Genomic DNA, 13,680 nt, shown 5'->3' with positions numbered 1-13,680 from the left:
CCTGAATGTGCACTCAGGAGACGCTAAATTGAGGAGGGCCAACAGGTAAACAGTGTCAAAGACGACACAGAGGGGGCGGGCGCTGGAGGACGCTTCTCGCAGTCACGTCGTGGGAATAAGGGGTCTCTCTCCTGGATTTTCTGTTCTATGCCTATTTCATGTTAAAATATTTAACCTATTTACCTATTCTGAAACATGGCATGTTCTGATATATGCAAGACAATAATATTTATGATTTTGAAGCACATTTTAGAAAGTTTTTTGCTACCATAATGCAAGAATCAGCTACAAACTGCGTTTATTTATAAATAAGTGGGTTTTTTAAAACTTGAAAACACCAACTGAGCTACTTATATAACCATAGCGAAGTATCCTACAGGCTTCTGTGTGCTCTTATATTCTAAGGCCCCTGAGCAAAGATTCATGACTCATTCAGTTTTCTGTCCTCAAAGTGCCTAGCATACAACTTGCCCCGTAAAATTTTAATTAATGTTTGTACAAGTATACTCAGAAAAACTCTTACTATGAGAAAGCATTCTGTATGAACAGTTCAATCCATGTTCCCAATAGGTCCCTCATAATAATAATGATATAGTTACTAAGACTTCTCACAAGTGAGTTATACAACAACAAAATATTTCTGTTCTCTGGCTGCAGGTTCGAAAAATTCAACTAGCCAGAACTGTCTACTTAGCAGCTATTTATCCTGCATACTAATGCTTAAAAAGACAACAGCTTACAAACAAAAGATACAAGTATTCATTAAAAATAAATTTATATCAATCATATATTGAACTTAAAACGATCTGTTTCCAAAAAAACCACTATCCACTTGATGGTATTACAGCACTTATAAATGATTACTCATGTTTTTGATAATGACCTTAAAGAATCTCAAACACTCAAATTCTAAAAAAAAAAAAAAAAAAACCCAAACCCTTATATTCTTATATTTAATAAGAAAGAAAAGTAGATCTGCACAGTTCAACAACAGTTTTTAAAATTAAGGATGAATGGGCATTTATCTGGAGAAAATTCTAATTTGAAAAGATACCTGTAGCCCAGTGTCCATCACAGCACTATTTACAATAGCCAAGACAGGGAAACAACCTGTCACACAGTGGAATATTACTCAGTCGTAACAAAGAATAAATACCGCCGTTTGCAGCGACAAGGATGGGATCCAGAGATTATCACAGTAAATGAAGTCAGGTAGAGAAAGACAAGTATCATATGATACCACTTGTCGGTGGAATCTAAAAAAAAACGATACTAGTGGGCTTATTTACAAAACGGTTACCAAAGGGAAATGGGGTACGAAGGGATAAATTAGGAGCCTGGAGTTAACAGATACAAACTACTATATATAAAATAAACAACAAGGTCCTACAGTTTAGCACAGGGATATTATAGGATATTCAATATTCTATAATAAAGCTTAGTGGAAAAAGTATGAAAACGAATAATATATATATATATATATACACACACGTGTGTGTAACTGAATCACTTTACTGTATACCAGAAACGAACACAACACTGTAAGTCAACTTTAATTAAAAAAAAATTAAGGATGAAAACGAAAAGTGTCTTGTGACTATCTTTTAAGTTATCGAAAGATGTTCAATTAGCCATTAACATACAAATTAGCTTCGTGAAATACTGCCTGACTATAGTTTGGTTTTATTATGAAAACATCAAAACACAATTAACCACAAACCTTGAATAACCACAGTCCTTGCCCCCGCCTCCATCTCTGTGAGAATGGCGTTGACCCTGACTGAAGACATTTAACAGCCGCCAGGAGAATCTTCTGTTCAACAGAATGGAGCGACACGCCCCTTCCGTGGATAGGTGAAGAACTCAGAAATACTTCCAACAAGCTGTCTTATGAAAAGCTTCTGCTGATAAGCACCAATCCTCTGCTCCCGAAGCCTGGCTCGGTCACTCCCCTACTCCACTTCTCTCTTTCCTCCTCGCCTTGGTGACTGCCTTTCTGCCTGTGCCTCATTTAATCCAGCTTACCTCTCTACCCCCATCCTTCAGAGGAAGTGGAATTTTCCCCACTCTACATTATTTTCTACTCTTGCCTGACCAAGCCTTAGTTTAAGCACATCATTTTAGTTTATCAGCTGTTCTAACTACTGATACTGCTGCAAATGGGAAGCCCCAGTAGCTCAGCTCGGAGAAGGCAATGGCACCCTACTCCAGTACTTTTGCCTGGAAAATCCCATGGACCGAGGAGCCTGGTAGGCTGCAGTCCATGGGGTTGCTAGAGTCGGACACGACTGAGCAACTTCACTTTCACTCTTCACTTTCATGCATTGGAAAAGGAAATGGCAACCCACTCCAGTATTCTTGCCTGGAGAATCCCAGGGACAGCAGAGCCTGGTGGGCTGCTCTCTATGGGGTCGCACAGAGTCGGACATGACTGAAGCGACTTAGCAGTAGCTCAGCTGGTAGGTAAAGAATCTGCCTGCCGTGCAGGAGACCCCGGTTTGATTCCTGAGTCAGGAAGATCCCCTGGAGAACGGATAGGCTACCCACTCCAGTGCTCTTAGACTCCCCTGGTGGCTAAGATGGTAAAGAATCTGCCTGCAATGCGGGAGACCTGGGTTCAATCCCTGGGTTGGGAAGATCCCCTGAAAAAGAGAACAGCAACCCACTCCAGTATTTTTGCCTGGAAAACCCCATGGGCAGAGGAGCCTGGTGGGCTAAAGTCCACGGGGTCGCAAAGAGTCAAACATGACTGAGCGATTTTCACTTTCACTTTTGCAAATGATTCTACTTGGCAGCCTCTAACATCCTAGGAGAATTTAACATGAAGTTCAAAAGACCTATGTAGCTGGAAATGCAGGGTGTAAACAAATGATTACCTTGTCTCGCTGTTTAAAAAACTGACCTCTCCCGGTGTTCTTTGGAAGGACTGATGCTAAAGCTGAAATTCCAATACTTTGGCCACCTCATGCGAAGAATTGACTCATTGGAAAAGACTCTGATGCTGGGAGGGATTGGGGGCAGGAGGAGAAGGGGACAACAGAGGATCAGATGGCTGGATGGTATCACCAACTCGATGGACATGAGTTTGGGTAAACTCCAGGAGTTGGTGATGGACAGGGAGGCCTGGCGTGCTGCAATTCATGGGGCTGCAAAGAGTCGGACACGACTGAGTGACTGAACTGAACTGAAATGAAATTTTTGAACACAGAAATAGATCAGAAGAAGCCAATCCTTGTGTTGACAGTCTATGTTTAAGCTATTGGAAGTCATTTAAAAAAACAATAATTTTCAATTATATCTGAAGCATGGTTGACAACGTGTCTTACTGTACCTATGTGTATAAATTTCTGAGTATGGACTGTCAGGACACAAAGACGAATAAGTAAGATATGGACACAAATAATCACAAATGAACAAAATATAATAAAGAGGAAGAGAGGTGTAGAACAAGTGCTAAAAGACAAATGAGATCACATCCAGCTGTAAAAGTTAGCCAAATGGTATCTGGGGTCAGCCCTGAAAAATGTGAGCAGATAGCTATTAGTGGGGGGAGCAAAGAAATGGCAGTGAGAGGAAGGCCTCGGAGGGAGGAAGCTGTGAGCCACACTAAGAGGATGCGGATTAGTCCAATTTGGCCTGAAAGCAGAGTACAGAATGGGGCTATGTTCTGCCCTGCATGCTGAACATAGTATTTTGGACACACTCATAAAGGAGAGAACTGAAGTCACAAGACTGGAAAAGAATTCTGAAGGAAAGAGGATGCAGAGATAGAAGAGAAAATGACCAAGAACATGGAAGGAGGACTGCGCGTGTGTTAGCTGCTCAGTCACATCCGAGTCTTTGCAAGCCCATGGACTGTAGCCCACCAGGCTCCTCTGTCCATGGAGTTCTCCAGGCAAGAATACTGGAATGGGTTGCCATTTCTTCCTCCAAGGGATCTTCCCAACCCAGACCCACATCTCTTGTGTCTTCTGCAATGGCAGGCAGATTCTTATGAAAGGCAGATGGGAGAAAATAAATTCTATATATTAGTCTAAAACCAAATAAATAAATCATTCAATATGTCAAGTTCTAAATGTACCCAAACTGGGAACCTACCTAGCTGTCACTAAAAGATCTTTCTTACTCTATTCAGAATATAAACTATTTTTAGGTATTCACTCTTATCTAAAATGCTGATTTTGCCATACATCAACATGAATCTGCCATGGGTGTACACATGTTCCCCATCCTGCTGATGTATGGCAAAACAATACAATATTGTAAAGTAAGTAGCCTCCAACTAAAATAAATTTATATTAAAATAAAATAAAATGATACTGAATTCTAGAAGTCATTTCTACACAATGAATGATAAGGTAAAGAGTCTGTTTCACCTAATTCACAAAACCAAACAGATCTCCATGAACACCTGCACATATGTGCAGAGATCTAAAAGATCAACTGGGGAGTTCAATTAAGCAGAACAAAGTAAACCAATAAAGCAGCTCTTCCCTTTAGACTTAAAGGCAGAAAAGATTTGGAGTCAATATACTGCATCTAGCTTGCTGACCTCCAAGGAGTCTTAAGTCATCTTTCAATCCCAAGAGTTTGGGATGGTACCTGACACTTCTGGGCTTCCTATAAATGTTTTATGAGTGAGGAAAAAACGCCGAGTTCACAAACCATCAGAAAATGGCTGAGCTATTAACATACTTACTAAACTATACTTCGTAGACGCAGGGCCAGATAACGTACGAGCAGGTATTTCCTAATAATTTTAATATATATTAGAACCAAAGGGTTTTTTCCACTGAGTTCTAAAATTAGTGAACTAGAATATACCCCATTCTTTAAACATCCACTTAGTCATACTAGATATATTTAACTATATATTGAGTTCCAAAGGCTCTACTTCTGGCAATTTTCGTAAGGAAAGAATGCCACTGTTTAAATAACAGTGTGACTGTTTGACCAGGCAGAGAGAGGACTCTTAGTACCTTTATGGTTTCAGTGGGCACTCCAGGTTCTGGCACTTTATCCAAATAAGTGGTCAAGTCTTGATCAACGTGTTCAAACACTAACGTTAGTTTGGTTTCTCTGTCTGTTCGTGACACTGTACACACGTCAAACAACCTAAAAGGAAAAAGAAATAAGTATTAGGTAGGTGGTAATACGAAAAGAAGTAATCTGTAAGTCTGACACATATCCTTTGATCACAAAATTAAGGCGGAGGGAAAGACTAGATTGGATCGTTCCTTGTGATAATATGGAAGGATACCTGTTAGTGCTCAGTCCCTCAGTTGTGTCCTGCTTTTTGGGACCCCATGGACTGTCACCTGCCAGGCCCCTCTGCCCTTGGGATTATCCAGGCAAGAATACTGGAGTAAGCAGCCATCCCCTACTCCGGGCAATCTTCCCAACCCAGGGACTGAACCCGCGTCTCTTGTGTCTCCTGCGTCAGTAGGCAGATTCCGTATCACTAACGCCACCTGGGTCTGAAAGTTCAGGAGAGGAGAACTTGGTTCCCTGGTGACAAAACTGACAGCGGCGAAAGGAAAGCCGTGCGAGGTCTGCTTGCAGAGTCCTTACCTAAGGTCTTAGGGAGAACGTGCTGCTGGAGAGAGTTTCAAAAACTGCAGCCTCCATAAAAAACACGGTTCTTAGCTCATAGGTCAAGAATTATTGAAGAGACAGAGACTAAGCATACTTTAAGGACACTGGACTCTGCGATTTAGATTTTCCTGGAATTTAAGGTCTTCAAATTATGTCTATGAAAGTAATTAAAATGGAATACGGAAAAATCTGGTTTATTTCTAAGAAAGTGTTCTCATCCTGGTCAATCCAGTCATCTCCCTGGAAAGGGCATGAATTCTTTGTTTTAAAACTCCAAATATCATGCTAATAAAAATTGTGAATTTTTTATTTTTTTTGAGGGGGATGCAGACATTGCATTGGCAAACTAATTCTGCCCTAAGATGATAAAGGCAGACTGACAAACTTTATAATTATGTTTTGATGGGAGAATTCAATTTATCCCATAAAATCCTACAACTAATTCCAAATTTAAGTTTTAAAAACAAAGCCTTCAGTAATCAAAAGAATTTTCAAGCCAAAGGACTGATCCTCCTTTAGTTTCAACAATCAAAGGACATCATTGTTGGGGGGGGGGCAGGGGAGGACATGAGATGCTCACCAAACATATAAAGAATTAAACACACCACACATAAACAAGCTGGAAATAAATTTCAGGACAAGAATGTAATATAAATACTAAGAAAAGGCTAATAAAAATTCTATTCTATTATTTTCTTTCAAGTTTTAAAATGAAACAACACTTTCTTCAAAGAAATTAACTATAAATGTGTATGTAACCCAAGTACTAAAATGCAGGGTTGACTCACAATTAGCCACTTTGTACATTACCACTTAAATTTTTAATGCCTAGCTGGTTCACCATGCCACTCTACTGCATTTCTGCAATCGATGGGCTCCACAATCTTTGGTACTTCTCTCTAAATCTAAAGTAAACTTTAAACACTATAATTAAGTTAAATCAGATGGAGTGAGCACCACCAACAACCACACATATACTTCATAGCCAGATCCAAACTACTTTTTAATTCTGGGTAGCCTGGGGTGAGTTCTCTAACTCCAGTAAAATCAATTAAGATCAACCAAATTTCTTCCCTACTTTGTCTACTTTCAAACATTCTAAGTTTTTTTAATCATTTACTTATAAAATTAACTTCTAAATTTCTAAAGTGTTTGAATATCATGACACCACCCTTATGGCAGAAAGTGAAGAGGAACTAAAAAACCTCTTGATGAAAGTGAAAGAGGAGAGTGAAAAAGTTGGCTTAAAGATCAACATTCAAAAGACAAAGATCATGGCATCTGGTCCCATCACTTTATGGGAAATAGATGGGGAAACAGTGGAAACAGTGGCTGACCTTATTTTTTTGGACTCCAAAAATCACTGCAGATGGTGACTGCAGCCATGAAATTAAAAGATGCTTATTCCTTGGAAGGAAAGTTATGACCAACCTAGATAGCATATTCAAAAGCAGAGACGTTACTTTGCCAACAAAGGTCCGTCTAGTCAAGGCTATGGTTTTTCCGGTGGTCATGTATGGATGTGAAAGTTGGACTGTGAAGAAAGCTGAGCACCGAAGAATTGAAGGTTTTGAACTGTGGTGTTGGAGAAGACTCTTGAGAGTCCCTTGGACTGCAAGGAGATCCAACCAGTCCATTCTAAAGGAGATCAGTCCTGGGTGTTCACTGGAAGGACTGATGCTAAAGCTGAAACTCCAATACTTTGGCCACCTCATGCAAACAGTTGACTCATTGGAAAAGACTCTGATGCTGGGAGGGATTGGGGTCAGGACAAGAAGGGGACAACAGAGGATGAGATGGCTGGATGGCATTACCGACTCGATGGACATGAATTTGGGTGAACTCTGGGAGTTGGTGATGGACAGGGAGGCCTGGCGTGCTGCAATTCATGGGGTCGCAAAGAGTCGGACACGACTGAGCAACTGACCTGAACTGAACTGAATGTGACTTATTCTGAAAAAATGATTCTGATAAAGTAAAAACCCCTAATTAACAAATGTATTACAAATAGTGCCATAAATCATATGCATGCCGTACTGTGAAAAATATGATTGCTATAATTCATGAATCAAACCAGTCGACCTTAAAGGAAATCTACTCTGAATATTCATTGGAAGGACAGATACCAAAGCTGAAGCTCCAATACTTTGGCCACCTGATGCGAAGAGTTGACTCCCTGGAAAAGACCCTGAGGATGGGAAAGATTGAGGACAGGAGGAGAAAGGGGTGACAGAAGATGAGATGGTTGGATGGCATCACCAATTCGATGGACATCAGTTTGAGCAAACTCTGGAAGATAGTGAAGGACAGGGAATCCTGGCGTGTTGTAATCCATTGGGTCACCAAGAGTCAGACGCTGAACAATGGATCTGACCTGGGAAGTTTATGAAAACACTTCTTTGAATATGGTAATTTGAGGTAACTACCACTTATTCACAGGCTCTTTTGAATCATCTTCTTCCCATTAAACCCATATTCTTTGACAGCTTTACTTTTTTGTTCCACAATCACCAAGCTTCTTTATGTTAGTTGCTTCTATTTTTGTGATAAAATAAAACAGCAGTGAACCAAAAATGGCCTGTATTAAAATCAGATACAAACATGAGAACTGCATCATTACAGCTATGCTTCTTACACATTACTTTCAAAATGCTTTCTATCATCAATAATACTTTTCCTTAATAAAAATACATTGCTTATCACTGCCTCCAGTCAGTAAAGATCTAGTAACTAACTTCAGTTCTTACTGCATTTATGCTCTGTATACATCAGACATTTTAGTAATTTTCAAAAGGAAAAAAAAAATTGACAGGGACATAATTAGAGAATGAAGTGATCATAAAACACTGCAAAACCAAAGGGTCACCTGCTCCCAAACCGTTGTTAGTTACCTAACACCCCTGGCTATATGCTACGTTGCTTCATCGCACTGAAACCGTTTTTAAACACTCCGTGTGTCACAATGCAAGAATCACATCTAACCCACCCAAGTTATTTTTCTCAAAGTTATAGCACTCTGCAATTTCTCAAGATTCACTCTTGCTGCCTGAGGCACCTGTGATATCCAAGTGTGAGCTCCCTAGGGTCGCTGCTAACTGCCCCTAATGATAAGCCATGGAGAAAAGGCGCTAATTTTCACTGGCAATATTTTTAAAAGTGGAGTTTTAAAAGAGACATATTTAAAGAGACACAAAGTAGAATATTATTGTATAACTTTTAATGTATATACTTATGTATCTTCTAGGCTATGAAAAGAAGGGTGCTCAGTAGAAGTGGCTCATGCTGGTTCAAGGAGACAGTTATTTTTATTTTTTAAGATAAATTTCACTTGATACTATGAATAATAATAATATTAATAATAATAATATACTAATTTCACTTGGGAAATGGAGCCTATTACTGTTTCCTTAGAGCTTCCAAGGTGGCATCGAGAGCAGTAAAGTCCTAGAAGAACCTGTAAGCTTTGCACTCCAGTGCTGGCCACCAACATCCTGCAGACTCAGTAATCCACAGAAGGCATTTGGGAAATATTACTCTCTATATATATTCTCCAAGCCAGGCTTCAGCAAGACGTGAACCGTGAACTTCCAGATGTTCAAGCTGGTTTTAGAAAAGGCAGAGGAACCAGAGATCAAATTGCGAACATCTGCTGGATCATCAAAAAAGCAAGAGAGTTCCAGAAAAACATCGATTTTTGTTTTATTGACTATACCAAAGCTTTTGACTGTGTAGATCACAATAAACTGTTGAAAATTCTGAAAGAGATTGGAATACCAGACCACCTCACCTGCCTCTTGAGAAACCTGTATGCAGGTCAGGAAGCAACAGTTAGAACTGGACATGGAACAACAGACTGGTTCCAAATAGGAAAAGGAGTACGTCAAGGCTGCATATTGTCACCCTGCTGATTTAACTTCTATGCAGAGTACATCATGAGAAACGCTGGGCTGGAAGAAGCACGAGCTGGAATCAAGATTGCCGGGAGAAATATCAATAACCTCAGATATGCAGATGACACCACCTTTATGGCAGAAAGTGAAGAAGAACTAGAGCCTCTTTTTTTTTTTTTTTTTTTAAATTTTATTTTATTTTTAAACTTTACATAATTGTATTAGTTTTGCCAAATATCAAAATGAATCCACCACAGGCATACATGTGTTCCCCAAACCCTCCTCCTCCTCCCTCCCCACACCATCCCTCTGGGTTGTCCCAGTGCACCAGCCCCAAGCATCCAGTATCATGATGAACCTGGAATGGCAACTCGTTTCTTACATGATATTCTACATGTTTCAATGTCACTCTCCCAAATCTTCCCACCCTCTCCCTCTCCCACAGAGTCCATAAGACTGTTCTATACATCAGTGTCTCTTTTGCTGTCTCGTACACCAGGTTATTGTTACCATCTTTCTAAATTCCATATATATGCATTAGTATACTGTATTTCTGTTTTTCCTTCTGGCTTACTTCACTCTGTATAATAGGCTCCAGTTTCATCCACCTCATTAGAACTGATTCAAATGTATTCTTTTTAATGGCTGAGTAATACTCCATTGTGTATATGTACCACTGCTTTCTTTTCCATTCATCTGCTGATGGACATTTAGGTTGCTTCCATGTCCTGGCTATTATAAACAGTGCTGCGATGAACATTGGGGTACACGTGTCTCTTTCCCTTCTGGTTTCCTCAGTGTGTATGCCCAGCAGTGGGATTGCTGGATCATAAGGCAGTTCTATTTCCAGTTTTTAAGGAATCTCACACTGTTCTCCATAGTGGCTGTACTAGTTTGCATTCCACCAACAGTGTAAGAGGGTTCCCTTTTCTCCACACCCTCTCCAGCATTTATTATTTGTAGGCAAGCCATTCTGACTGGTGTGAAATGGTACCTCATAGTGGTTTTGATTTGCATTTCTCTGATAATGAGTGATGTTGAGCATCTTTCATGTGTTTGTTAGCCATCTGTATGTCTTCTTTGGAGAAATGTCTATTTAGTTCTTTGGCCCATTTTTTGATTGGGTCATTTATTTTTCTGGAGTTGAGCTGTAGGAGTTGCTTGTATATTTTTGAGATTAGTTGTTTGTCAGTTGCTTCATTTGCTATTATTTTCTCCCATTCTGAAGGCTGTCTTTTCACCTTGCTAATAGTTTCCTTTGATGTGCAGAAGCTTTTAAGGTTAATTAGGTCCCATTTGTTTATTTTTGCTTTTATTTCCAATATTCTGGGAGGTCTTGATGAAAGTGAAAGAGGAGAGTGAAAAAGTTGGCTTAAAGCTCAACATTCAGAAAACTAAGATCATGGCATCCGGTCCCATCACTTCATGGCAAATAGATGGGGAAACAGTGGAAACAGTGGCTGACTTTATCTTTCTGGGCTCCAAAATCACAATCATTGCAGATGGTGACTGCAGCAATGAAATTAAAAGATGCTTACTCCTTGGAAGGAAAGTTATGACCAACCTAGACTACATATTGAAAAGCAGAGATATTACTTTGCCAACAAAGGTCCGTCTAGTCAAGGCTATGGTTTTTCCAGTGGTCACGTATGGACATGAGAGTTGGACTATAAAGAAAGCTGAGTGCCAAAGAATTGATGTTTTTGAACTGTGGTGTTGGAGAAGACTCTTGAGAGTCCCTTGGACTGCAAGGAGATCCAACCAGTCCATCCTAAAGGAGATCAGTCCTGGGTGTTCATTGGAAGGACTGATGCTGAAGCTGAAACTCCAATACTTTGGGCACCTGATGCGAAGAGCTGACTCACTGGAAAAGACCCTGATGCTGGGAAAGATTGAGGGCAGGAGGAGAAGGGGACGACAGAGGATGAGATGGTTGGATGGCATCACCGACTTGATCGACATGGGTTTGGGTGAACTCCGGGAGTTGGTGATGTACAGGGAGGCCTGGCATGCTGCAGTTCATGGGGTCGCAGAGTTGGACACGAATGAGCGACTGAACGGAACTGACTCTATATTAAACGTGAAATTTAGTCTGACTTAATTGTTTGAGTGCTTGAGTGCTCAGTCACTTTGGTTTTGTCAGACTGTTTGTGACCCTGTGGACTGTAGCCCGCCAGGCTCCTCTGTCCATGGGGTTCTCCAGGCAAGGTTACTGCAGTGGGTGGCCGTGGCCTACTGCAGGTGAACTTCCCAACCCAGGGACTGAACCCACATCTCTTATGTCTCCTGCATTGTCAGGTGGGTTCTTTACCACTAGCACCAGCTGGGAAGCCTGACTTGACTGTTTAGTAAACACTACCATAGTAAAATTAAGTTACATTAGTGATGTTAGGTTATGTGTTAAGTCGCTTCAGTCTTGCCTGACTCTTTGTGACCCTATGGACTACAGCTTGCCAGTCTCCTCTGTCCATGGGATTCTCCAGGCAAGAACACTGGAGTGGGTTGCCGTTTCCTCCTTCAGTACATTAGTGATAACGGGTAGAAAATGCACTTTGAATCAACAGTTATAAATACTAATCTTAGGAATTTTAGAACATAATATTTTGGATGCTTTCTCATCTACAATGACTCTATCTGGAATCAGCCCAAAGCAAATAGTAATCACTTTGGTGAGCAATAAAGAGAAGATAGATGCTTTAATATAACAGATCAGACTCACATAAAGCAACTGAGCTAAACAAGAACTGAAATCCCTGGTATTTGGCAGGAGGTTAACAATCTGTAATATATTTATATAAATCAATAAGGAATGTGGCCAGGCTGCCTAGAGCCCCTAACACTTGCAAAACAAAAGGGCCAGACAGGTCTGAACACTTGAACATACAGCCTGGGAAACAACTTCAGCTGTCTGATTTCTTGTGTTGATCAACATCTCAAGGCTTTCTAAACCTTTAAAAAAAAAAATCTCTTTGCTATTCAGTAAACTGACAAAAATACCATTTCAGCGATTGCATAACTACAGGGCTGTAAGAGAAATATAATCACACTGTGTCGAAGATGAACAAACTATCTCAGATGACTTCTAGAGGAAATGAGAACTACCATTCAAAAGTTATCCATTAGGGCTTAGCTTAATGTGATCCAAGTGAATATTCAAAAAACAGAAATGGAAAGTGGTTCTTGAGCCCTCACTGAGTCTATGAATGCAATTTAGCTGCAGGAAACATGATCCAAAAAAAGGCAGAGAGGTCATTATCATTTCACATTTAAGTCAGACAAGCCCCTAACCATCCCATAAAGCAATCCTCTCCCTGTCTCTGCTGTCCTGACACCCCAGCTGCAGGGCAGGGAGCAAGCACTGCGGTCCAGCGCCGCACTCAGCTGTCCAGCTGCCCTAGTGATGTAATCATCTCACAACAAAATATCTCCACGAATTAACTCTGCTTCCTACCCACTGGAATTCGGAGCGACTGCTTCCTGTTCGTGTTCTCCACTTAACTCTCTATTCTGGATCTACTGCATAGGCAAGTTGTCTTCGTCTAATGGATGGGATTATGTCCAATAGGTCTGGGATTTCCAAAGATTAACAATTTACAAAGGTCTCCCAAACAACATGTTCTGTAAACACATTCCCTGCCTTTCTATTGTGGTTATAATTAAAGGGAAATCTGCATTATTTGCTGTGATTAAAACTCTGACCTGTCACAGGAAGTTCTGTGAGGACTTTTTTCCTGTCACTTTTTTTTCCATACTCTTGAACGTTTGGACATCAAACAATTTAAGAGCTGTGAGATGTCTGGCGCAACTGCCTAAAAGTGCTAAATACAATTTTATTGAGCTATTGGCAGTCTTCAGAACTGAGAAATTAAAAAAAAATCTCTACTCTCTTCCTCTATGGTCCACAGAGCACCTTCTGTGGTTATAGCTTGCATGCACCAAATTTATGTTCGCACATTCCACCAGCGCTACACTACGGGATACTGGCCAGGGTATTCTCCTTTTGCTCATTAAATATAGACTACGTGTGCTTATTCTCAACCAGCACTGAATGGTGTAATTCCAGAAGTATTTGCTGCCAGCAATAATGAGCATACTGCTAGAAGGAAAGCACCATTTCAGCAGCATCTGTAAACATTTATCAGTACCTGCCATGTGCAGGCACTGTACTTGGTTTTAGAGATTCCAAGAGATCTAA

The 13,680-nt window shown here is 40.4% G+C and overlaps 1 protein-coding gene across 4 annotated transcripts in view; it reads right to left on the bottom strand.

The window, feature by feature from the left end:
• The window catches only part of CDK6 (cyclin dependent kinase 6), a 262,457-nt gene that overhangs the window by 188,940 nt on the left and 59,837 nt on the right, over positions 1-13,680 (bottom strand). For all 4 annotated transcript variants that reach the window (XM_070369850.1, XM_070369852.1, XM_070369851.1 and 1 more), the window contains exon 3: positions 4,980-5,115. In XM_070369850.1, the coding sequence (XP_070225951.1) occupies positions 4,980-5,115 (136 nt within the window). The remainder of the gene's footprint in view (positions 1-4,979; positions 5,116-13,680) is intronic.

The sequence above is a fragment of the Bos mutus genome, chromosome 4 (genome assembly GCF_027580195.1).
Source record: "Bos mutus isolate GX-2022 chromosome 4, NWIPB_WYAK_1.1, whole genome shotgun sequence".
Classification (NCBI taxonomy): Eukaryota; Metazoa; Chordata; class Mammalia; order Artiodactyla; family Bovidae; genus Bos; species Bos mutus.
The sequence above is the reverse complement of the archived record's forward strand: the minus strand, read 5'-3'. Positions and strand labels throughout refer to the sequence as shown.